This window comes from Schistocerca gregaria, chromosome 1 (assembly GCF_023897955.1).
Source record: "Schistocerca gregaria isolate iqSchGreg1 chromosome 1, iqSchGreg1.2, whole genome shotgun sequence".
Lineage (NCBI taxonomy): Eukaryota > Metazoa > Arthropoda > Insecta > Orthoptera > Acrididae > Schistocerca > Schistocerca gregaria.
In genome coordinates, this window is record NC_064920.1 from 740,435,484 (window position 1) to 740,462,398 (window position 26,915).

At 41.5% G+C, this 26,915-nt stretch overlaps 1 protein-coding gene across 1 annotated transcript in view; it reads left to right on the forward strand.

Annotated features, from left to right (window-relative positions):
- The window catches only part of LOC126267422 (U-scoloptoxin(19)-Sm1a), a 63,835-nt gene extending 37,628 nt beyond the window's left edge, over positions 1–26,207 (forward strand). The window contains exons 2-3 of the mRNA XM_049972677.1: positions 17,470–17,646; positions 25,351–26,207. Coding sequence (XP_049828634.1) covers positions 17,470–17,646; positions 25,351–25,484 — 311 coding nt within the window. The 3' untranslated portion in view covers positions 25,485–26,207. The remainder of the gene's footprint in view (positions 1–17,469; positions 17,647–25,350) is intronic.
- Positions 26,208–26,915: the final 708 nt, after the last annotated feature.

Consider the following 26,915-nt stretch of genomic DNA (forward strand, 5'->3'; position numbering starts at 1 on the left):
TTCTTCGGGGATTCTTGGTACGAATGTGAAGTTGTCAGCCGGCCGGAGTGGCCGAGCGGTTCTAGGCGCTACAGTCTGGAACCGCGCGACCACTACGGTCGCAGGTTCGAATCCTGCCTCGGGCATGGATGTGTGTGATGTCCTTAGGTTAGTTTGGTTTAAGTAGTTCTAAGTTCTAGGGGACTGATGACCTCAGAAGTTAAGTCCCATAGTGCTCAGAGCCATTTTTGAAGTTGTCAACACAACTATACTGGTGTGCAGAACTTAAGGATGGAAGTAACTTTAGCGTAATGTGTCTCTGCCAAACAACACAGTTCGATGAAACTTAGACCATACATAGAAACAACTGCTACAATATAGTACAGAAGGTAACTGAAAGAAATACGCAATGAGACGAACAGAAATGATACTTTTATCCAACCACAATAGTTACACCGAAGTCACTGCGATTTATGATGGTCCTCTGGGCATTACAAAAAGCAAGAATTGGTTCCTACCACGGTGATCATTAAGGACAGCACTAAATGCTGTGCATCGTAAGCCCATGCTGGCCACAAGGTTGGGAAGGAGCTCTTCTAATAAGGCGCACAGTTCCTCTACCAGCGCGGTTGACAACTGCCGGATGGGTTGGGTTGGGTTGTTTGGGGGAAGAGACCAAACAGCGAGGTCATCGGTCTCATCGGATTAGGGAAGGACGGGGAAGGAAGTAGGCCGTGCCCTTTCAAAGGAACCATCCCGGCATTTGCCTGGAGCGATTTAGGGGAATCACGGAAAACCTAAATCAGGATGGCCGGACGCGGGATTGAACCGACGTCCTAGCGAAGACTAGTCCAGAGTGTTAACCACTGTGCCACCTCGCTCGGTCTGCTGGACGGTTCCTGGTGCACGTGAACGCGCTGCAATACGTATGCCCAACGTACCCGACACGTACTCGATAGGATTTAAGTCGGGGGCACGGATTGGTTCAGTCCATTCACCAGTTCTTCTATCGTTCCAAGATCTGCCGCACCAGCGCTGTTGGATGCGGTCTCTTATTTTCATCCATAAAAATTACGTCAGGGCCGAAAGTAACCTAAAAAGATGCACAAGGAGGTGGAATACGTTATCACAATAACGTTGACCTCTAGAATCACTACTCAGACTGAATCTGCACTCAGCCAAATCGCAACCCAAATACTCGTTGGTGCAGTTTCTATGCTAGCGGCACCATCGCAAACTGGGCTGTCCTGATGTGAACACTATGAGAAACTGGTACTTTGATTGAACACCTTGTTTGTTCCATAGATTAATGAAATTTAAAAAAAGAGAGAAAAATCATGTCATTGGTGATTACTTCTATTTTAAATCATAACTAATGACGTAAAAATGATACTAAAATTTAAAAAAATAGTGTCATCAAAATGGTAAACAAAACCCTATCTTATTAATAGTTTTTCTCGGAATATTTCTTTAACTTGCTGCTCTACAAAATATTATTTAATTTCTTTATTAGTATCGTATTATCTCGAATGATAGCTTCTTTGGGGGGAATAAAGAATGTTCTTCGCTATGTCGATCTTTTGTACCAGCTTCCAAACAAATGTACAGCACCTACAAACGGAGGGTAATGGCGGCAGCAAGGAAATGCAGTTCCGTAGTTATTTCATTGAAATGATCTAACAAGGGAAATGATCTGACACAGGGACATCGTTAAGTGTCAATAAACGATCTTGATGAAACTTGACAGAGTGTATAGGGGGCAAAATAATGCAATAAGTAAATTTTTGTCTGTGTCCAGTTTCACTTTTAAGGGGTAAAACACACTACGAAAGGTAATTCGCAATTTTAGATTTAGAGGGAATATCTTCGAAACGATGATACATATAAAAATGTTTTTAACATGATAAATAATTAATGTTCTTGAAAACTGTATAATCAAGTATTCCAATAATTTAAAATTTTGCAAAATATCCCACCACCATTAACTGATTCTGAAAAATAAAAACTTTAGTTACAATATAAATTGAAGAAGCTTTCAAGCCAAATACATCCCTGTGTAATAAAGATGGCTCTGAAACACCTTTTACGGAAAATAAACTGTACATAATGTGCTGTGGGAGTATTTTCAGCATTCCTAATTAAAATATCTAATCTTTTATTACTATTCTAATTGTTTATTTTATTTACATATTTTCTATGTTTTGAATTGTTCTCTTTACGTTTTAAATTCATAGGTTTCTTGTTGTTCAGATCACCGTTTCACATACCTGTATTTTAATAACTGAAAATAATAAGTAACTCATTATTATGAGAGAAAATAATTACGATAATGAAATGCTTAAATCATAACGGTTTTTTTACACTATGCACACAACATGAACGAAATTTCTTCACGTAATATACACAACAAAATTTAACGGAATTTCAAATCGTCACAGGTGATCCTGTAAATATCCTGATTTGTATCAGGCATATTTCAGTACATTGGTAAGCCTTGGCGAAGAGAATTAATTATATACCAGTGGCAGTAGATTGATCGCATTGTTTCTGAAGTGTAGAATGACATCATAATTATTCAATGGAACTAGATATGAAAGACTTCTCACAAGATTCTTCCAACATCGATAGCCATATTTATTCCGCTGCTGTAGCTGCACTATCGAGCCCTTTGGGATCACCATATGTTTCTTGTTCTCGGGTACGACCCTCAAAGCGGTTTTATTCACACTGATCGCCCACCTTTTCATACTTTTAAGAGGAACTATGGGTGATATTGGATCGAGAATCTAAGCTCTTTGTGAAGCCCCAAAAATCCTTGTGACAGCATCGAAATCTCCTAAACAAAACATCTGACCAGGTCAAAAGATATTGGAAAGATGTTTTCTTTCCCAGGGAGAATTGTCTGCATTATTGTTAGATTCTTGAAGTGGTCAATGTGAAAGAACCGCTGAGGACAAGGAACTTGTTCATCTGGTGATCCCAAAGGACTCGACGCACAGGTGCAACCTTGGGACGTGTACAGCTTTCAATGTTGGAAGAACTTTGTGAGAACTCCTTCAGATCTAGTTTTGCTGAATGACTACGATGCGAATCTCCACTCGAGAAACAATACAATCAAGCTGAAGTCACTAGTACGTAATCAGTTCTCTTCACCAAGACTTGCCAATGTACTGAAATAGTCCTACTAAATCAGGATAAGGATCACCTGTAAAATCAGAAATCTTGCTGAATTTTGTTTTATATTAGCTTCTCCGTCGTGTACATTACGTGAAGAAATCTCATTCATTTTATGTGCATGCTTCAAGCATTTTCTTACAGGTTATCATTATTGTAATTATTTTGTATCGTAATAATGAAATGGGCCTACTTATTCTTTTCAGTTAACAAAGACATGTACGTGAAATGGCAAACAATAAAACAAAACGCCATGAATGTAAAACATAAAATAACAATTTACAACATACAACGCAGAAAAGTGAAACAAATAATTCGATTAGTAATTAATGTGTAGATATTTTAATTAGGTACGCTGAAAATACTCCGAAAGTACACTGTGTACAGCTCATTTCCCGAAAACGGTGTTTCAGAAAACAGATTTATTATACAGGGATTTATGTAGCGTGAAAGCTTTTTTCATTTATGTTGTAATAAAAGTTTTCGTTTTTTTTGGATTAAATAATGGTGGTGGGGCATTTTGCAAAATTTCAATAGTGGATTATACAGTTTTCAAGAACATTATTACATGTCAACTTTTATATTAAAAACGTTTTTATAGACATCACCGATTCAAAGATGTTCCTTCTGAATCTAAAATGGCGGGGTGTGTTTTACCGCTTATAAGTGAAATTGGGCACCAACTAAAAAAAGTACGTACTGCACTATTTTGCCCCCACTACCCTCCCGCCAAGCTTCATCAAGATCCTTTATTGAAACTTGGGAATGTTCCCTTGTAAGTTACATATTCTCTTAATTCAAATCCTGTATTCCACTCATAGTATAACCGTAGCTATATATCAAGTTATTTCTTTCTTTGTTTACAGCATAAGTCGTGTTGTTTTTATTATTTTTCTTAAACGATCAGTTCGTTGATTCGTGGGGAAAACTGCAGTCGTGCAGCTTCTGAGAACTGAAGATAACCTTGACACAGTGCGCCTCTGTAGCCAATCTGTTTACAATGTAGAACAGGGCGGGTCACGTTATGCAAGTCACAGGAATCATGCAGCGACGTAATCTCTGAAGGTCTTAAGGTGAAGCCAGTGCAGCGGCAAGTTATCGCCAGGCACCGTTGTATAAACAGAATATCACAATGTCGCGCAAACATTAACTATGTATTGGTGATGCGTGGTTGTTAACAGTTCAGATGTGCCCATCGTCTACGTCAACTACAGCACTGCTTCTTGAATTTTGAGGAAAAGGAATATGAGTAAAAGCTGCTTCTAAGAGGCGTCACTGTACATAATTTCGCTAATTTATTTCCAAGATGCCATTTCTGAAAACTGAAAGGACATTGACCGCTCACTTTACGATGTATTAAATTCTGGGTATGGCCGTTCATTCGGAAGTTTATCACAATGTAATTTTTCACTTTTAAGGGAACTATCTGCTTGATGACTAGTTTTACTTAGTGTGATATTAAATTAATGTCTGCTGAGAAAACATTCTGACCTACTGTTAGGCTCCTTCACAGGTAATACAGTTTATAAATATCTCAAAAGGACAAAATCGTCTACATGTATAGTATTTAAATACCTTTGATATTGTTCTTTTCCGGCCAGTTTTCTACACCGGGTTAATTGACAAGATTTAGAGACATTGTGTGGATTTGAAACTTAATGTTAAGCAGATGCATTCTAAACAGGTAATATTATATTTAATTCATTTGGGGCTCCGAGTAAATCTTTGATATGGTGATGTTGAATGAGATGTACATATTCTAAGCCACAGATATAAGACGGAGGCAGAAGATGATCACTAACGTGAAACACATAAAGTGACACTGTGAGACGGAGTAACTCTATGAAATAGTGAAACATCACTATCTTGTTTAATTATGAAACAATGACGGGAGAAATTAAAAGGAGACATCCAATACTCAATCAGTAATTTAAACTCCGACAACCACATATGATGTTTCGCTAGGACACTACAAGGTGTTGGCAAACAAGGGCAGAATGACAGATTCGCCGACAGTGATGTAGCGCGCGTCATAAATGAGAAGGCATTAGAATGAAAAATAGTTAAATTTCGTTCCGATAAAAGAAGACAGTGAGTGTAGAACACGCAGTGAAAGCCTAATCCTCTACGTAGAATAGTGTGCTACAAAGTTTTTCAGAAAGTTTTATTGCTTTGGTACAAAGAAAAACGCTTACTGTTTCTTACGAAGAACATCCTCCCCCATGAGCCGTCGACCTTGCCGTTGGTGGGGAGGCTTGTTTGCCTCAGATTGGCCGGGCGGTTCTAGGCGCTACAGTCTGGAACCGCGCGACCGCTACGGTCGCAGGTTCGAATCCTGCCTCGGGCATGGATGTGTGTGATATCCTTAGGTTAGTTAGGTTTAAGTAGTTCTAAGTTCTAGGGGACTGATGACCTCAGCAGTCAAGTCCCATAGTGCTCAGAGCCATTTGAACCATTTTTTTTTTTTTTTTTTTTTTTTGTGTGCCTCAGCGATACAGACAGCCAGACCGCAGGTTCATCCACAACGAAGGGGTTTCTGTTGAGAGAACGTGTGGTTCCTGAAGAGGGTCAGCAGCCTTTTCAGTAGTTGCAGTGGAAACAGTCTGGATGATTGAGTGATCTGGCCTTGTAACACCAACCAAAACGGCCTTGCTGTGTTGGTACCGCTAACGGCCGAAAGCAAGGGGAAATTACAGCCGTAATTTTTCCCGACGGCATCCTCTTTGATAAAATATTCCAGAGGTGAAATAGACCCCCTTCGGATCACCGAGCGGGGACTACTCAGAAGGACGTCATTATCAGGGGAAACAAAATTGGCGTTCTACGGATCGGAGCGTGGAATGTCAGATCCCTTAATCGGGCAGGTAGGTTAGAAAATTTAAAAAGGGAACTGGATAGTTTAAAGTTAGATATAGTAGGAATTAGTGAAGTTCGGCGGCAGGAGGAACAGGACTTCTGATCAGATGAATACAGAGCTATACACACAAAATCAAATATGGGTAATGCAGGAGGAGGTTTAATAATGAGTAAAAAAAATAGGAACGCGGACAAGCTACTATGAACAGCATAGCGAACGTATTATTTTAGCCAAGATAGACACGAAGCACGCACCCACCATAGTAGTACAAGTTTATATGGCAACTAGCTCCGCAGGTGAAGAGGAGATTGAGGGAATGTATGATGAGATAAAAGAAATTATTCTGATGGTTAAGGGAGCCGAAAATTTAGTAGTCATGATGGACTGGAATTCTATAGTAGGAAAAGGAAGAGAGGGCAAAGTGGTAGGGGAATATGGATGGGGGAAAGGAATGACAGAGGAAGCCGCCTGGTAGAATCATGAACGTAGCATAATTTAATCATAGCTAAAAATTACTTTAAGAATCATGAGAGAAGTTTAAATACGTGGAAGAGACTTGGAGACACTGGAAGGTATCAGATTGCTTATATAATGGCTAGACAGATTTTAAAGTGTAAGACATTTCCAGGGGCAGATGTGGACTCCGATCACAATTTATGGGTTATGAACTGCAGATTAAGACTGAAAAACTGCAAAAAGGAAGGAATTTAAGGAGGTGCGGCCTGGATAAACTGAAAGAACCAGAGGTTGTAGAGGGTTTCAGAGGGAGAATTAGAGAACGATTGACAAGAACAGGGGAAAAGGATACAATAGAAGGAGAATGCGTAGCTTTGAGAGATGAAGTAGTGAAGGCAGCAGAGGATCGAGTAGGTAAAAAGACGAAGGCTGGAAGACAGGGTAACACAAGAGATATTGAATTAAATCGAGGAAAGAAGAAAATATAAAAATACAATAAATGAAGCAGGCGGAAATGCGTACAAACGTCTAAAAAATGAGACCGACAGGAAGCGCAAAATGGCTAAGCAGGAATGGTTAGAGAATAAATGTAAGGACGTAGAAGCATATATCACTAGACGTAAGACACATACTGTCTATAGGAAAATTAAATAGACCTTTGGAGAAAAGAGAACCATATGCATGAATATCAAGAGCTCATATGGGAAACCAGTCCTAAGCACAGAAGGGAAAGCAGAAAGGTGAAAGTAGTATATATAAACGGGCTATACAAGGGAGATACGCTTGCGGACAATATTATGGAAATGGAAGATGAGAAAGGAGATATGGTACTGCGTGAAGAATATGACAGAGTACTGATAGACCTAAGTCGAAACAAGGTCCCGGGAGTAGACAACGTACCGTTAGAGCTAATGGTAGCTTTGGGACAGCCAGCCATGAGAAAACTATTCCAAATGATGAGCAAGATGTATGAGACAAGCGAAATACCCGCATTCTGCAGGGGCAATGAAGATGCTCCTGCATCGTTTTCAGTTGGAAATGTTTGATCACCCACAATACAGGCCGTAATTGTTTCCTTCTGAGTTTCATCTCTGCTCACATGAACCGCTGGCTATGTAGACAACATTTTGGCACAGATATCTAGACGTATCAGGGGTCCCATATCGCTCCAACTGCACACGGCCCACACCATTACAGGGTCTCCACCAACTTGAACAGTCTTCTGCTCACATGCAGAGTCCATGGATTCACGAGGTTGTCTCCACAACTGTACACAAGTGATGCTGGTCAAAGTAGAGAGGATAAAAAATGCATATTGGCAATGGCAAGGAAAGCGTTTCTGAAGAAGAGAAATTTGTTAACATTGAGTATAGGTTTAAGTGTCAGGAAGTCTTCACGGGAAGTATTTGTGTGGAATGTGGTCATTTATGGAAGTGAAATTTCGACGATAAGAATTTAGAGAAGAAGAGGATAGAAGCTTTTGAAATGTGGTGCTACAGAAGAATGCTGAAGATTAGGTGGGTAGATCACATAACCAATGAGGAGGTACTGAATAGAATTGGGGTGAATAGAAATTTGTGGTAGGACACATTCTGGGACATAAAGGGATCGGAAATTTAGTACTGGATGGAAGCGGGGGTGGGGGAGGGGGTAAAAACTGTTGATGGAGACCAAGAGATGAATACATTAAGCAGATCCAGAGGGATGTAGGTTGCAGTAGTTGCTCGGAGATGAATAGGCTTGCACAGGATAGAGCAGCATGGAGAATTGCACCAAACCGGTCTTTGGACTGAAAGCTACAACAACAACAACAACATGTGAAGAACATAACGTGTGTTTGTCAAAATATACGAAATTACCTAACAGACATGCAACTGAACACGTATTCCAGTGTAGTGCCTGAACAGGCAGAGAAGTCAAATTTCAACTCAGATGCATCACTAAATGCAAACATTCGCAAACGAAAGAAGAATTAATTCTGGTTACATCACTTTAGTCATTATCACCACACTTTCTTTCCACAGATGTGAAACTTTTTTTTTCAGGGTCCATTTTGTGGGTCATGTTTGAAGATTTTTGATAGTTGTGCTGTTATCTACACGTAACTGTTCGAGACACATTGTAAGACAGACTTACCGTATGTATAATACAGGCAGAAAAGCCTGTGCAGTAAGCCATAAGACAGAAAAAAAAGACTACGAAGTCTCAAAGAATGTGCTGATACTTAGCGCTAGGCCTAACACGATAACAAAGCGTAAAATAAAATACTAATTACACGGCAAATGTGTCTGGAAGCCCCTGCCCCCTCCTCTGTCCATTGTAGGGTACGGTGTTGAAGGTGGAAGACTTTTAAACACTGGTGTAAAGCAACTTTTCATTGTAGGTTGCATTCGAATATCGGTACGAAGTGTATCGCGAAGTTTTTTTTACTGCGATAATGTATATGGGGGCAGGAAGCGTGGAACCTAGCCCCCACGTAGGCAGATTTAAGGCTCCAGTTTACTATCCTGTCCTACGGACGAAAGGAAGGCATCTCTTGACGTCGACCTCAATATAAACAAATCAAAAGCTCCACTGGACAAGAAAGTGAGAATGAATCGGCTGTGTGTTGAAGTAACTGTTCGAATTTCCTAGCAACAATAAGGGAAATCAAGAAAAATCTACGGTAGGATAGTCTGATGGAAATTTGCACCACGTTTCTCTCGAGGACGATTCCTTTGCCTAGACCATGACTGCACCAACGTATGTCCCGTGGACGAATCAAGCTTAATAGTGCATCATTATCGCTCTCCATGATCCTAGAGGACAGACGTTTGAATTTTAATCCGAGGAACGCTCTAATATATTGCCCCTGGTTCTCTGCCGAAGAGGTATTCATGAGAGCCTCTTAGCTACAGCTGGGGTGGGAGCAGGCAGGTCACAGCGTCCCCGCGTTTTAGCGTCTCAAGTCGCGAATGAGGCCGGCGAATGCATAGAGCTGTACAAGCACGGGACTGACTGGTGGGGCTCAGTGAAAGCGCGGCCTAGACCCTCTTCGCGCAGCACGCATTGTGTTGGCGTCACGAGACCGAAGCTTCCAGCAGCGTGCGCTGGGACCTCAATCTGCCTCGCAAGAAACGATGTTAGGCACTTCACGCGAATCTACAACAAATACGGACACATCTGTCAGTATGTGTGCGAATTCCTAAGGGGCCAAACTGCTGAGGTCATCGGTCCCTAGGCCGGCCGAAGTGGCCGAGCGGTTCTAGGCGCTTAAGTCTGGAACCGCGCGACCGCGACGGTCGCAGGTTCGAATCCTGCCTCGGGCATGGATGTGTGTGATGTCCTTAGGTTAGTTAGGTTTAAGTAGCTCTAAGTCTAGGGGACTGATGACCTCAGAAGTTAAGTCCCATAGTGCTCAGAGCCATTTGAACCATTTTTTTTCATCGGTCCCTAGATTTACACACTACTTAAACTAACTCATGCTGAGAACAACACACACTCCCATGCCCGAGGGAGGACTCGAACCTCCGGCGGGAGGGGCCACTCAATCCGGGCGGCATTTATCAGTGATGCAGTCGCTGTACACTATGTATTACTATTCTCCCAGATTCCTTTACATCGATACCCTCTACTTTAGCCGTATTAACCTCATCCTCCAGAATGAAATATTACTATAAACGATGTTCCATCCAATTCAGTTATGCATGTCCGTTGATCCACTGGCGGAAACGGAAGTGCTACACCATAACATACCAGTCTGTTATTTGTAGAGATGTTTATCACGTGACGAATATTAATAATTAAACTTCCAACCCGCAATCAACATTAAAATGAGGAACAAATGTACTCTTGTTTTAGTTGTGGCATGAGAAGAGTCTCTGAATGTTATCTTGAACAATATCTTCCTACGCCTGAAGCACATGCTGTGGCAGGTCATGAAGATTGTTGGTTGGAGGATGTTACGACAAATACTCGTTCCTTCTGTATCCCAGACATACTCTATGGGAGGCAAATCAGGGGATCAAGTATCTCACTCAGTGATACGCACGTTCCTCGAGGTGTCTGCGGTGTGAACTGCAATGTGAGGGTCTTGCATTATCCTGCTGTAATATGCCATTTGGTACCTTTGTCATGAAGAGAAGACATGAGGGCTTTACCCTTTCTTGTCACGTACTGGCGACCATTCAGTAACTCTTTACTAACTATCAAAACAGTCCTGTTCTCAAATCGTATAGATTCCAACATCATGATCCCAGGAGACGGACAGGTATAGGTCTCGAGAATCGGTACTTTTTATTTGGCCCTTCACTAGGTTGTCTATGGGTACCTTGGCGCCTAATGACCACAGCAGACAGAAGGAGTCATCGCTCAACTCCACAGGATGACACTCACTGTCCCGGGTGTCTTTGGGTCTTCACAACGCAACCACCTACTGTCTGCGGGATGAAATCAATGATAAACAACGCATGGCACTTCGGAAATTCAACGCTATTTCCAGCCACCTGATGGTTCGCGGTGCCACTTTACCCGTATTTCGACTGTTGTCATTCGTCCATTCGTCGCAGCTAGACGAACAACAGTACGATCTTCTAATGGTGTAGCCCTTTTGAAAAGACCCGTGCATGCTCTTGCGGCCACTCGTCTTGAGTTCGACTTGTCACCACTCGTTCTGTACGCACTGGTCTGTCGGTGTGATGCTCCCATGTCCCATATGCGAAGGAGTCATATGTAAATGGTACAAAAGAAACTTATTTCTTGTTGCTACGTTCTGTCTCAGAGGAAAAGTGGAGTTTTCGGATCCGCATATCCGTATAATGTGTCTATTGACATGTCGCCTCGTGACTCAACAATTCGTTCCGCACAAATCTTAATACTACTCTGTAAAGGGCAGAAAATTCTCACAAGAAACTGTCTCTGTAAGAGATAGTTACGCTCATCATAGGTATTATTAATAATAGTAACTGTCGGTTGGCTCTCTACAGGGTTGCGATAATGTCCGCACAAGTCTGAACTGGCGATGAAAGAGAAGCATGTCGTCCAGAAATGCCCATCGAAAAGCAAAAACTAGTGTCATGTTGCTTTCTCTCTTCTTGTAGCCCATTTGTGAGAACAACTTCCACCTGTCCCTTACAAATGTCACAGGCAATTTGCGGCGACGTGTTTACAATATTGACGATGAAAAAAACGTATTATTTGCAGTCCCATGTCAATCTGCTGGAAAAAATCCTTGGATAAAGGTCGTCATCATCTCTTTCACTAACGAGGCAAGGTTAGGTGGTCACAACTCCACACAGTTTATATGAACCCTGTCTGATTATGCATGAGAAACTCCAAGATCCAATCACTGGAACGCAAATCGTACATCGCGAAAAGTCTTGTAAGTCATAACAGTTATAATCAGTGAAACACCTTGAATCGAAACTATAAAAATTGTTGCAAATATCTAGTTCACAAACTGTCGCCATAGTCCCAGCCTACAACACGAGTTTACACCGATGTAAAATTATGTAGAATGGAATGAAGAAAGACATGAAATAGTGATGTAAGACGTACCCTATTTCCATATACAAGTAATATACCACGTAACTGTTATTTGTGGCTATAAAACGACCGCCAATGTTACCTAACGCGTAACACTCACCGAAATAAATACTGGACAATTAAAAGCTTTAGAAACTGAGATCTCAGTCTATCAGGGAGTATAATTTCAACGTCCGGAGCGGCCGTTCTATATAGCCTGTCTAGATGGTGGGATAAGTTTAAGGTCATCGACTAGTTAAATGATTGTTAACAGCTACAGGTGTCCATCAATTTATCAGGTAGTTTCCACTGTCGCAGGTGTCGACTCAGGGGTAAGAGGATGTAGAATGAAAACGAAGAGTCTCGAAAATGCCAATGAATCACAGAATACTTTCCACTTGCTTGCTGACGGCCTGCTCATATGCACGGGCTTGCGACTTGGCGACTCGCAGCGAACATTCCCACTGGAGAAAGAGCAGGAAATTGAGTAAGGGAAGACAGAAAAGAAAAACCCTCCACTAAGAAAAAAGTACGGAAAAAGTTACGATTCACCGAACGTGATCGCATATGATTAAAAAAACATTCCACTCATTTACCGCTAACGTAGCTAAGCTCCGCATACCTTTCTTCACTATCGTTGTGCTAATTGAAATACTGTTGTTGGTGAGAGCACACTACGATTTTAGATAGTGTAAATTATGAAATGGCAAAGCTGAATGAGTATGTTGCTATTATAGTTGTTAAAGCAATTACGCGACAAACATATACCTACTTTTAGGACTAATCCTTTCTACATTTCTCTGATATGGAATTCCTTTGAAGCTATTGTGGGAAGTTGTTCTAAGCAATTACGAAAACTAATTATTATTATATTAAAATATTTTATATAATTAGCCGAATTTTCCATCGCTGCATGGCAGAAAAAAATAACATTAAATTGGGAACACTTCCTAATGTTCTTCAAAATTATATTTATTTGTTCACGAACCGACTTTTGGTTTCTTAGGCCATCGTCAGGTGACAACTGAATGCCGCAAACACAGATAAAATGACAACTCCCTTACACATATACTACTTATACGGAAGACCATGGAGGTAAAAAAGAAAGAAGGGAGATGTAATGACGTCACAAATTTGATGCCGATGTCTGCCATCTTAACTAGCCAAAAATATTAGGTTCATCGCATTCATACCTTCATAGTTCACCGCGGTGATACTTCCCAGTGACGTCACTCTGACGTGCCCATGCCCAGTTTCGACATTGTTGGGTACTTTGATATTGTAGTGACGTAGAAACGTGGATGTTTCATAAAAAAAGAAAAAAAACAGCCTGCGTTGTTTACCGGTGTACTAATCGATCCGATTACTAATCGATCCGATCGTAATTTAAAGTTCATCACATTTCATTCGCAAGTGGAGCGATTCAAGAAGTATCTTATTTTGTTTAAATGAATTATTGCTGCACTGTTTACGTCTATTGTTGTGATTTTATTTCTGCCATTTGACTTTAGATTTGTCTTACTTTACTCATTGTCCGTTCTTTCGCTTTTTCCTGTGTTTTTCACTGCCTTCCAAGTCGCAAACGCTCCGACATCCGAGCCACACTGCATTAGCGGTCTCTTCCCCGCACAACACACGGCTCCGTAACCGCGCTCATTCCTGGAGCAGCATATCATGGCCTAAGATACCCGCCGATTATTATCATTCACTGTTCACATTTCCTCGCCCTTTAAAAAAGATTCTGGCCAGAACAACCGGAGAGAGCGGTCACGTGTGCATGAGTTTTGTCTATGTTATTGTATGAATGTGCTGTGCTTCCTTTCCGAAGAATGCTTTGGCGGATAATTTATGTGAACACTCTTTTCGTCGTGCCTGCTTTATGCTTGGCGTGTGAGTAGCAATCTGTCCGTTTCACACTGTAGTTACACCCTCTTGAAATTTGTTATAAATAATCCACTGCACTTCAACAGGAACAATTACAATACCAGGAGAAAAAATGTCATTCATTACGCCACACAAAGGTTATCTGTAGCACAAACAGGGGTTCACAGTGCTGCAACCAAAAGTGTTGATCACTTAGCCATTGATGTAAAATACCTGACACACAGCAAAGTAAAATTTGGAACTGAATTGAAAACGTTTCTCTTTGATAACTCCTCCTATTTCGTGGAAGATTGCTGTTACATGCAAATGGTGATGAGTAGGAATTACTGCCTAATGTCTATCTGCCCTTAATCAAAAAATGTGAAACTAATAAATGATCTGCATGCAGGCATGTTAACAAAAGAAATGATGTCAATATATAATGACTAGTTCCATATCATTACGATTTATCGTGCAAATGATACATGGAACATGAAACTACGCAACTAACTATTGGTATGTCACAAAGCAAAGTATAGACTTATATACTAAAATGAAGCAGATGATCAAAGTAGACGCACATTCCAATTGTGCTATGTTTTGTTATTCTTGAAAAACTGACAGAGTTACCGGCGAGAAATATTTCGGAAAAAGAAGCAAATACGTTACTGTTGGCAAGGTAGGCCTACATCTTATGCAGGCTAGGCAAGCATTACTAAAAAGCTATTGACAAACATGTTAAAGAAAAATATCCATTTTAAGAGGTCTTAAGCGTTTGAGATTCCCTTAATCACATATATAGCATTTCACAATGCTGGAAGATGTTTAAAAATTATGTCGTTTTTTTAAGTAGTAAATTTCTATTATTGGCGACACACTAAATGACGCGTCATAGGTAAGATTTCAAAGTGAGAAGATGGTTAAACTACATGGAGAATAGTACAGTGGCAATATAATAAAACAATAACTCCATTTTGTGTGGAGCTATACCTCTATGCAGTCCTGTTTCTTTGACATTTCAATAATCATTCACTTTGTTGACGTGCACAAGATACGATAGCATCCCCTGCTTCTTTAGTAATTGCACACGTTTATGGGCTAGCAAAGAACGCTTAGGTAAGTTTTTTGCAAACGTGAACACTAAAAATGTTGTGCATACGAGAACAGGAAAACGTTCGAAATTGCCTTCCTTACACTATGTTGTTCATTAAGCACTGTAATTTTAGTATTTAAAATAGCTGTTGCGTGCACACAACAGAAATAATGAACAAGGAGCAATGGTAAACAGTAGTCTGCTAATCTTCTGAGCAACTTAGAATGACGGCAGGTCCAGACCACTCTGGCTTCAAAACAACGTACAGCGTAGGTCTGTAGTGCCATCGCCCTTCTTTTGTTTTACTTCCATACAGTAGATACAAAATATATAAGAACTATGATGTACAGAGTGTTTGCAAAGGAAAGTATTACATTTCTTTAACATTACGCAGAAATAGCTACGTTAACTAAAAAATAAAACGAAGTTTATTACGTTGTGCAGGTACCTTTAATAACTATTGAAAACTTAAGTTTCAGTTACACAAATACTGGATTACAATTTAAATTCCACTTGTTAATTGTATGTGGAAATGAAAAAAAAAAACTTTATGATTTCTTTTTTTTTAGCTAGTGCAACTATTTTTGCGTAGTATTAAAAATGTAATACTTTGCTTTGGAAAAACTTACATACACTGAAGCGCCAAAGAAACTGGTATAGACTTGAGTATTCAAATACAGAGAAATGGACAGGCAGAATTCTGCGCTGAGGTCGGGAACGCCTATATACAGCGAGAGTCTGGCGCAGTTGTTGATCGGTGACTCCTGCTACAATGGCAGGTTATTAAGATTTAAGTGAGTTTGAACGTGGTGTTACAGTCGGCACACGAGCGATAGCAGACAGCATCTTTGAGGTAGCGATGAAGTGAGGATTTTCCTGTACGACCATTTCACAAGTGTACCGCGAATATCGGGAATCCGGTAAAACATCAAAAAGATTTACACCTCGCCTTGGCCCGACAACATCGACACAGGACTATTGATGAGCGGAAACATGTCGCCTGGTCGGACGAGTCTCGATTCAAATTGTATCGAGCGGATGGACGCGAACGGATGTGGAGGCAACATCATGAATCCATGGATCCTGCATGTTAGCAGTGGACTGTTCAAGCTGGTGGAGGCTCTATAATGGTGTGGGGCGTGTGCAGTTGAAATGATACGGAACACCTGATACGTCTAGATACTACTCACACAGGTGGTACGTTTGTAAGCATCCTGTCTGATCACCTTCATCCGTTCATGTCCATAGTGAATTCAGACGGTCTTGGGCAGTTCCGTCAGGACAGTCTGACACCCCACACGCCCAGAATTGCTATAGAGCGGCTCTAGGACCGCTCTTCTGAGCCGGCCGGAGTGGCCGAGCGGTTCTAGGCGCTACAGTCTGGAACCGCGCGACATCTACGGTAGCAGGTTCGAATCCTGCCTCGGGCATGGATGTGTGTGATGTCCTTAGGTTAGTTAGGTTTAAGTAGTTCTAACTTCTAGGGGACTGATGACCTCAGAAGTTAAGTCCCATAGTGCTCAGAGCTATTTGAACCACTCTTCTGAGTTTAAACACTTCCGCTGGGCCCAAACTCCCCAGACATGAACATTATTAAGGATCTCTGGGATGCCTTGCAACGTGCTGTTCAGAAGAGCTCTCCACGCCCTCGTAGTCTTACGTGTTTATGGACAGCCGTGTCCGCTCCCGGTAACTGAGTGGTCAGCGTGAGGGATTGTCAGTCCTCTGGGCCCTGGTTCGATCTCGGCTGGGTCGGGGAATATTCTCCGCTCAGGGACTGGGTGTTGTGCTGTCCTCATCATCAGCCTGTCATTCTCATTTCTCATCGACCGCAGGCTGCAGGCTGCAGGTCGCTGAAGTGGCGTCAAGTTGAAAGACCGGCACCCGGCGAACGGTCTGCCCGACGGGTTAGGGGGCTAGCCACACAATTAAATTTTAAAAAATGGACAGCCGTGCAGGATTCATGGTTTCAATTCCCTCCAGCACTACTTCAGACAATAGTCGAGTCCGTGCCACGTCGTGTTGTGGTACTCCTGCGTGCTCATGGGGGCCCTACACGATATTAGGTAGGTGTACCAGTTTCTTTGGCTCTTCAGTGTATAATTTATGGTTTGTTTCTTGTGTATAAATATCCGTGGAAGTCGCACGTCATTTTGCCGGTGTTTGCGAGATTCAATTTTCACCTGACGATGGCCTAGGAAGCCGAAGCCAGTTCGTGGCAAAATAATTTTTTTTTTCTAGACAATGAAAAGTGTTTTCTGTTTAATACTATTTTTGTGTTTCTTGCAGTAATAAGAAATTATTATTATTATATTAAAGTAAATATTTTATTGTTTTTATTACCAAAATCTCATGCATGTGTGGTCGTTAAAAATGGGTATAACGGCGAGGCCGCTTGTTTATTTATGTGTATGAATGTGTGTGTGTGTGTGTGCGTTCGTGCGTGTGAGACCTGAACTGGATCGGCGCCTGTACTGACTCCGATATGAAGTGCACTTAAGCTGCGTGCAGAGTGTGTGAGACGTGGCTGTCGTGGTGTTCGCAGAGGCGACGCCACGCCCGGCGTCGGTGGCGACTGCGGCGACGTTCCACCCCGAGGCGCCGTGCTCGCGCCAGGGCGGGCTGTGCGTGCTGGCCGCGGAGTGCCCGCCGGGCTCGCTGCACAACACCACCGGCCTATGTCCGCAGCAGCAGCCGCAGGGCGTCGAGTGCTGCTACGGCCGTGAGTATACACCACTGTACACGGTACACACTACGAGCCACTCCTCTTTCTCCGGCTGCAATGCAGGTGCCCGACATGCGAACAGCTTGGCCCGAGGTTTTATGGAATTAACGGTATAACAAACAGATGATTCACGCTTTATTTAGCAAAATGAGAGTACGTTGTTGTACTTCGTAGTTAATCAGCTGTAGACAGGAGAGGGGGGAGGGGGGGGGGGGGTTAGTAGCGATTAGTGGTGTTACACACAAAAGATTTAATACGGGGGTCTTCTAATTTATCGCGTATGTTAATCATCTTTGGGCAACGGCCTTGCCGCAGTGCACACACCGGTTCCCGTGAGATCATCGAAGTTAAGCGCTGTCGGGCGTGGTCGGCACTTGGATGGGTGTTCATCCAGGCCGCCATGCGCTGTTGCCATTTTTCGGGGTGCACTCAGCCTCATGATGCCAATTGAGGAGCTACTCGAGCGAATAGTAGCGGCTTCTGTCAAGAATACCATCATAACGACCGGGAGCGCGGTGTGCTGACCTCACGCCCCTCCTATCCGTATCCTCCTCTGGGGATGACACGGCGGTCGGATGGTCCCGGTAGGCCACTCGTGGCCTGACGACGGAGTGCTTTTTTAATCATCTTTTGTTTCGAACAAATCAAGTCGAATTACAGGGACTGGACATAAACATTACCGTTTCTAATAAGGTGTAGAAATAACCGTTGGTATTCAAAACAGCTTCCCGTCTTCTCGGAAGAGATAAATACAGGTACTGTACTGCTTTTAACGGAATCTTACACCACTCCTCCTGCAAAATAGTGGCAAGATCAGGTTACGATGACGGAGATGGACAGCGATCACGCGCTTTCTTTTCAAAGTACACCACACAGGTTCCATAATATTCAGATGTAATGACTATGGCTACTGGGGCAGATGCAACAATTAATCCTCGTGCTCACAAAAGCAGTGCTGGACGATGCGAGATTTGCAGCCGGCCGCTGTGGCCGAGCAGTTCTAGGCACCTCAGTCCGGAACCACGCTGCTGCTACAGTCACAGGTTCGAATCCTGCCTCGGGCATAGCTGTGTGTGATGTCCTTAGGTTAGTTAGGTTTAAGTAGTTCTAAGTTATGGGGGACTGATGACCTCAGATGTTAAGTCCCATAGTGCTCAGAACCATTTGAACAATTTTTTAAGATTTGCGAACAGGTGAACAGGGGCCCTGTCGTTTCAGAACACAGCATCACCATTGGGGAATAAACACTGCCCAAAATGAGCACATAATTCTTGACATTTAACGGTCTTATAGATTAACAGTGAGGCCCATGTGGTTGCTCGAATAGTCACCGACCTCTCCGCCTCCCCCACCCATCATGTCTCCCTCTTGGGACGTAAACTCGGCCAACAGTTGTAAACAGTGTGTAACAAGTCTCATCCAATCACATCACATTCTTCCATTACTCCATAGACCACATTTTTTGGCTTCGCCACAACGTTTTCCTGCTACGGACAATTGCAGCCCCGACGAGTGGTTTCAGAATTCCTGCTCGGCTTGCAATTCCCAATATATGTACACTATGTGTTCAAAAGTATCCGGACACCCCAAAAAACATACGTTTTTCATATTAGGTGCATTGTGCTGACACCTACTGTCAGGTACTCCGTATCGGCGACCTCAGTAATCATTGGAGATCGTGACAGAGCAGAATGGGGCGCTCCATGGAACTCACAGACTTCGAACGTGGTCTGGGGATTGGGTGTCACTTGTCTCATACGTCTGTATGCGAGATTTCCACACTCCTAGACATCCCTAGGTCTATTGTTTCTGATGTGATAGTGAAGTGGAAACGTTAAGGGATACGTACAGTACAAAAGCGTATAGGCTGACCTCGTCTGTTGACTGACAGAGGCTGCCGACAGTTGAAGAGGGTTGTAATGTGTAATAGGCAGACATCAATCCAGACCATCACTTGGATTTCATGACCGAGCGGCTGTTCATAAGCCACACATCACACCGGTAACTGCCAAACGACGCCTCGCTTGGTGTAAGGAGCGCAAACATTGGACGACTGAACAGTGGAAAAACGTTGTGTGAGGTAGTGGATAACGGTACACAATGTGGCGATCCGATGACAGGGTGTGGGCATGACGAATGTCCGGTGCACGTCATCTGCCAGCGTGTGAAGAGCCAACAGTAAAATTCGGAGGCGGTGGTGTTATGGTGTGGTCGTGTTTTTCATGGAGGAGGGCTTGCACCGCTTGTTGTTTTGCGTGGTACTATCACACCACAGGCCTACATTGATGTTTTAAGCACCTTCTTGCTTCCTACAGTGGAAGAGCAATTCGGGGATGGCGATTGCTTATTTCAACACGATCGAGCACCTTTTCATAATACACAGCCTGTGGCGGAGTGGTTACATGACAATAACATCCCTGTAATGGACTGGCCTGCACAGAGTCCTCACCTGAATCCTATGGAAAGCCGACTTTATTGCCAGACCTCACCGACCCAGATCGATACCTCTCCTGACTGCAGCACTCCGTGAAGAATTGGCTGCCATTCCTCAAGAAACCTTCCAGCACCTGAATGAACGTATGCCTGCGAGAGTGGAAGCTGTCATCAAGGCTAAGGGTGGACCAACACCTTATTGAATTCCTGCATTACTGATGGAGGGCGCCACGAACTTGTATGTCATTTTCAGCCAGGTGTCCGGACAGTTTTGCTCACATAGTGTAGCTCCATTCATGTTGTTTTGGTGCTGACAAGTTTCACGAGTCCGACATTAATTCCTGCAGTGACTTCAGCGGCTGTCGGCACAATCCTCTTTAATCACCCTCCGTCATGATCTCTCAACATACACTTTCACGTGCGTTGTGACTTAGCGAATGAGGTTTTCCTGCTTTCCCTGTATGTAGTGTAAATTTCCGATACGGTGTCTCTTGATACAGTATACACTTCTTTAATACGACGCTTTTTGAAACAACAAACACTTCGCCTACCTTGATTACTGAAGCACACAGCACAAGCGCGCCAACTTACGTTCGAATGCTCTTAGCTCCAACATAATGCACTCACAACTACGCAAATACTATTCTGACTACAACTGATACTTGCGCCGTATTGAGGGCACTGCACAGGTGTTTTTCGTGATCAAATACAATAGCGCTACCTGGACTGTCTGGCTTCTTCATTTATCTCCAAGCATGCGTTTGTCGCGTTGTTTCCATGTTTTGTCAAACCCCTGCAGTTCTTTTTGCACGGATGCAACGGTTATAATCGATACCAGTAGACTTAAATCAACATAGAAAAGTGTAAGAAATCGTTTTTAGAAGAGCTATTAAAGATTGTCTGCAAGATACATCTCTCTTACCTTTAATTTTAAGAAAATACAGAATATTCCGTTCTGAACATCAGATCGTAATACGTTTACAGCATGAACAGTAGTTAGTGAGCAAGGTAGAGTCTTGCAATTTTTTGAGAACACGTATCGAACAGAATTACGTTTAAAGAAAATTGATTTTCTGAAACAGCTCATTTCAGCTACTTTTGCACTTTATTTTACTGCACGCCTGGGAACGATACACATTCGTAAGCTAACATACTTTGCTTATTCTCATTTCAGTAATATCTTACCGAAAAGCATTCTGGGATAATTCGTTTTTAAGAGACAGTATTCCGTTGTCAAAATCGTGCCGTAAGAACACTATACTGTGCTCACCCTCCTTTATGTAGTAGATAACCATCTTACACAGGTAGATCAACGTCTTGATATCTCTCATTATGTTTCTAAATGATGCCATTTACATATCCTGATATCTGTCATTATGTTCGAAAAGGGTGCCGCGTGGATACCCGTGAAGAACTGAAAAACATTATTGATTTAAAAAAATATCTACAACGGTTCTTAAATGTACGGTGCGATTTCCGTAACAGAAGATTTTCTGAAGCACTTTCTGTTCTGTTATGGTGTGTACTCTTGTTCCTGTATTTTGTCTCATTCCTTTGTTGGGGTCTCGTTTTTCTGCCGCATCGCACTTTTTTAACGGTAGCTTGGTTTATCAGTTCATTCTTAATGGCTGTTTAATTACACTTACGTCTGCCGTGTACTAGTTTACTAAGCGCTGATGGCGCCTGCATGAGGGCGTCATCTATCTTGCTTCTAGTGCGCATCTAGCTTATATTCACCTCTAGTTCAGCAACTTTTTTCTAGTCTTAACTTTGAGAAGTCTTTCTCTTACGATTAATTTATGTTCTGAATATTCTTAGTTATGAAGATGCGAGTTAGGAATTTCTTTGTCAGCTGTGGTCTACGGCTCCAAGAATCAGGGCGCTATGTTATATTGTAAGCTCTTCGTCGGGCGTCGTCAGTTGACGAGTTACAGTATAACGTTTTGAAGCATACTCGGTTGTATGCAGAACTTATTTTGATTTGCAATTAAGTTTCCTATTATTTTACTGTACTCTTTTTGCTTCCTCTTCAAACATATCATTTGATAATGATAACTCGGTAATAAGTGTGACGTGAAACTGAAACATAAAAAAATAGCAACTGTAATGGTTGGCGTTATTGTATGCAGCATGGTGGTCTGGACTTCCATCTATTACGGTAATCTGAACAGCACAGTTACATCGGTGAGGTGTTAGAGGACGAGACATTTCACCACATTCATGCAACTTCATAAGCCATATTTTAACTGCACTATGTCCAGCGTTAGTGATGGATGTTGTAACCTTATTCATTGTCACTTAACCATACAGCATTTATCAATTATACGAGCATTTAATTTTAGTGTGACAATATTATGCACATTTTAAAGCATAATTGAAAACATGTAATACAGTTAAATTTCCGCTTATCTTGTTTCTCTTTTCGATGACTGTAGTTATTTATAGGCAGTAGTTGAACAACGTTCCCGGTAAAGTCAGGTGCCTTACTAAGTTCACATTTGTCATAGTGAGAAAATATTTCACATGTAAATAACACACACAGTTTCTGATTAAATTCGCGGTAAATACAAAATTTGTTTCTATTCTTCACAATACAGTTATTCAAACTGCAACCCCATCTCCTAGATAATCTGGTACACTGCTTGTACCTAACAAAGAAGGTATGTCACTGACAAAGATGGCGTGGAAACCATAGCTATTGTAATTATATTATCTTTAACATTGTTGTTTACGGGCACATTTTAGATTTCCATCGAAATATTTTGTGTTACAGACTTACCGGTAACAGTATAGAAATTTTACAACGTGACGAAATTATAGATATTACGAGAACAATACATATTTGTTATTCCGACAAAATTTGATTCTAGAAAATACAAATAGAAAACTAACATTATCTGCGTTACTCCAAAATCACAAAATGACCTTATGGACGTTGCGTCAGCGACAGTAAGTGAACTTACCAATACTTCGCGTAACGAAATGCTGTATCTCTTAAAATATTACAGCGTTCAGAACGCGTTATGTAAGAATTAAGGTACCACTGCTTCCCTGCACTACGCATTCGTCCGATACGTCACTCAAGGAGTATGTCTGTGTGACAATCTTCCAGGAACCACTGTTAGTGTTCTGTGAACCCGACTGCTCAAACTGCATGGGGAGAAATTACCTAGCAACATCTCCAGGCCCTCTTCCATTTCATACAATGACGATTAGAGATTCTGAACGTAGTAAGTGGGGGTTACCCCATACCGAGTCAAAAATCAAGTACTGTTCTGTACATAACTAAAAGTAGCAACAGTATCCTTCACTAAAATCAATAGAATTATAAAAATTCTGAAAAACAAAAGCTATTTTTGGGATTGATAGAATTTCAAACAGAACTGTGAAAAGTTGTTCCAGGTTAATGAGCAATGTCCTTCTCGATATGTGCAATGCATCTCGCGCAATTATTAAACCACTTCATAAGTAAGGTGACAAGACAGACTTAAACAATTATCGTGCAGTTTCCGTAATGAGATCTTTTTTCCAAAAAATATTCCAAAAAGTGTTGTACTCTAGAGTAGTCGCAAACATTTACTTAAAATACCACAGTTTGGATTTCAGGAAGGCTGCACCACTGTGAATGCTAATTAAACATTCGCTCATCAAATAGTACAAACCTTATGTAACAACATATCGCCAATTGGTATTTTTTGTGATCTTTCCAAGGCGTTTGATTGTGAAGAGCATATACTCTCTTAGAGAAAGAAACTGATGGCTTTATACACAGCAGATTTGAATCATATTTGACAAGCAGAATGCAAAATGTTGTGCTGAATAATTCAGATAATGCCGGAAAGGTAGAAAAATTTAGTGACTGGGAAAAGAAGTTACAAAAGTACTCACACGGGGTTCAATTTTGGGTCCACTTCTATTCCTTGCATCTGTGAATGACCTTCCACTTAACATCCAAGAAGCAAATTTGGTACTTTTTGCAGACGATACTAGTGTTATAACAAATTCCAGTAGAGATAAAGCAACATAAGACCTGGTAAATGAAATTTTTCCAAGAATTATTAAGTGATTATCTAAAAATTGACTCTCCCTAAATTTTGGAAGAACGCACTACATTCAGTTCTGCAGAACAGATAGAGCGGTACCAACAACCGATGCAACACATGAGCAGGAGTCAGTAAGCAGGGTAGAATGCTCCTAATTTTTGGATGTACCTACTAATGAAAAACTGAACTTCTCAGATAATTAAGCTCAGCTACTTTTGTTCTTCGTATAATTGCTAATCATGTAAACAAACGTATGAACCACCTGACATATTTTGTATATTTCCACTCAACAATGTCGTGTAGAATAATATTTGCGGTAGCTCATCACACAGAAAGAAAGTATTGATTGAATTAAAGCGAGCAGTAAGAATAATATAGGTGTACACCCACTGACGTCATGTAGTGACCTCTTCAAGGAGATAGGCATTTTAGCTGCACCGTCACAGTACATATATTTGCTAATACATTTCCTCATTAATAATCCATCACAATTTGAGAAGATCAATGATGTACATACCTACAACACCAGAGGAAAAAATGACCTTTGAACCCATTGTGAAAGCTGCAATAGTTCAGAGAGGAGTCCAGTATGTAGCAACAAAATTTTTTTATCATTTACTCAGTAACAAAAAATGTCTGACAGGTAGCGGAGAAAGTTGTAAATCTAATTTAAAATTATCTCTGCTGGACAGCTCCTTCTATTCCATTGACGAATTTAAAAAAAGAAAAAAAAGGAAAAATGTAGTTACATGTGTGTGACTAAAAACAATAGTGTCGTAATTGACGCTAACACTAAACACATATACATATCCTGTAAATTGACCCGTTCCAACCGTTTCGATGGAAGAATCGTTCAAATGAAAGGTTTAACTAACTAATGAATCGTAGCTGTTTGTGTCTTGTCACGTAAGTAAGCTGTGACATGAAGATCGTTTAAATCAGTGGTAATTTTCACAGCATTCGAACTATTTCCTAGGTATTTCAAGTCATATGAACTGATCTGGTTCAGCCGGTCTGTGTGACCGAGCGGTTCTAGGCGCTTCAGTCTGGAACCGCGCGACCGCTCCTGTCGCAGGTTCGAATCTTGCCTCGGGCATGGATGTGTGTGACGTCCTTAGGTTAGTTAAGTTTAAATAGTTCTAAGTTCTAGGGGACTGATGACCTCAGAAGTTAAGTCTCATAGTGCTCATAGCCAACTGATGTGGTTCCTTGTGCCGTGTTTCAGTGTCGGTGCAGGAGCGGCGCTGCTCCGCGCGCGGGGGCGTGTGCCGGCCCAAACACAAGTGCGGCCGCCAGCTGTGGGAGGAGAGAGCCGAGGACTGCGGACCCACCGACACCTGCTGTATACTCGTCTCCTAGCAACGGGGACTCCCACCTGCCCAGCTGTACTTAGCACAGGCCGTCTATGACGCAGACTGCCTCTAGCAAAGCGAACACTACTCTTGCTCTTCAGTACGAACACATTTGCTGTTAGCACGACCAAATCATTATGTGTACACCTAATCTTTGCAGAAATGTAGATGCCTTAGCATGTCTGCTACAACTAATGCCTGTGGCTGAGTACAAATTTATTTTAGAACTAGCAGCGTAACAGAAACGTCATTTTCTTTTCTTCTATTATCCCCTAAACTAGCAAAGTTAGACAGCAGGGCAATGGTCCTATTTTGGAGGCACTTGAGATGCCTTACTACCAGATGTCGTTCTTCCTTATTCATTTGATTTCCTGACCCAGCAGAAAATATCGTCTGTAAAAAAACTCTACCTAGTATCTCATTTTTCATGTGCCCTGAGTGTACAACTAATTCTCTTCAGAATTAATATTGCACAGTCGACAATTCTGTTCCTCTTGTCGCAAGCGATGCTTCAGATAGTCATATGATCAATTTGAGAGCCTCGCTCACGGCATGTATTAAACAAAATTACAACCAATTGCATCCTTCGTCCTCATTTTGTAGCACTGTGACGTTATTAGAAACTCGGCGAAATAATAATGTTATTATTTAGAGATTAGAATATAATAGCTTTATTGTTTACAACTTGTAATTAATTGTTACTTCGAAAATATAATATTCTTGTTATTTACGTATTTATTTTCATTTCTAACTCCCGTAACTCCCATCCAACCTGAAGAGTATACATGTGCTTATAAAAATGACAAAAACCTAATTTTAAATTGTACTTCTTCCATTGAAATGTATTTCTCTGGTCGGACTGGTCATGGCTCCTTTTCTGCCCATTGTTTCGACTGCACTACAAAATATTGTGCACATAGAGCAATCTCGGATTCAAATTGCTGACAAAATCTATCTTTTGCTGCATTTGTGCGTTGTGAGTGTTTGAATGTTTTCATCCTGATGCTGTACTGCTCTTTACGAGTCCATATTTAAAGCAGACTCTGTAAAAAAGGAATCTTTAGTCTCTAAGTTACGAATATTTGCGCTCATATGACAACACACGATTGTAATTACTTGTAAGAGCAAAAAAAACGCAGACAGGAAGGCCGAGTATTTTTTATCTACCCTTTAAAACAAGTTTTTTAAAGGTTACCAACGCTACAATGACTAATTAATGGTATTCTCAAAGATTTACAGAAGCTCCTTAACTGGCCAACCTGCTTAACTGGCCAGAGCGAAAAATCAGCCTTACATAATACTAATGACGTTTGTTTGTAATTACATCTATTCCTTCTTCCTTGCCATGCCCTCATTTGATCTGCTAAGATGTTGTATAGCATAGAACGTAGTAACTGGAAGCAACAGTTAGAAACGATATCAGCCAACCTATTCCATG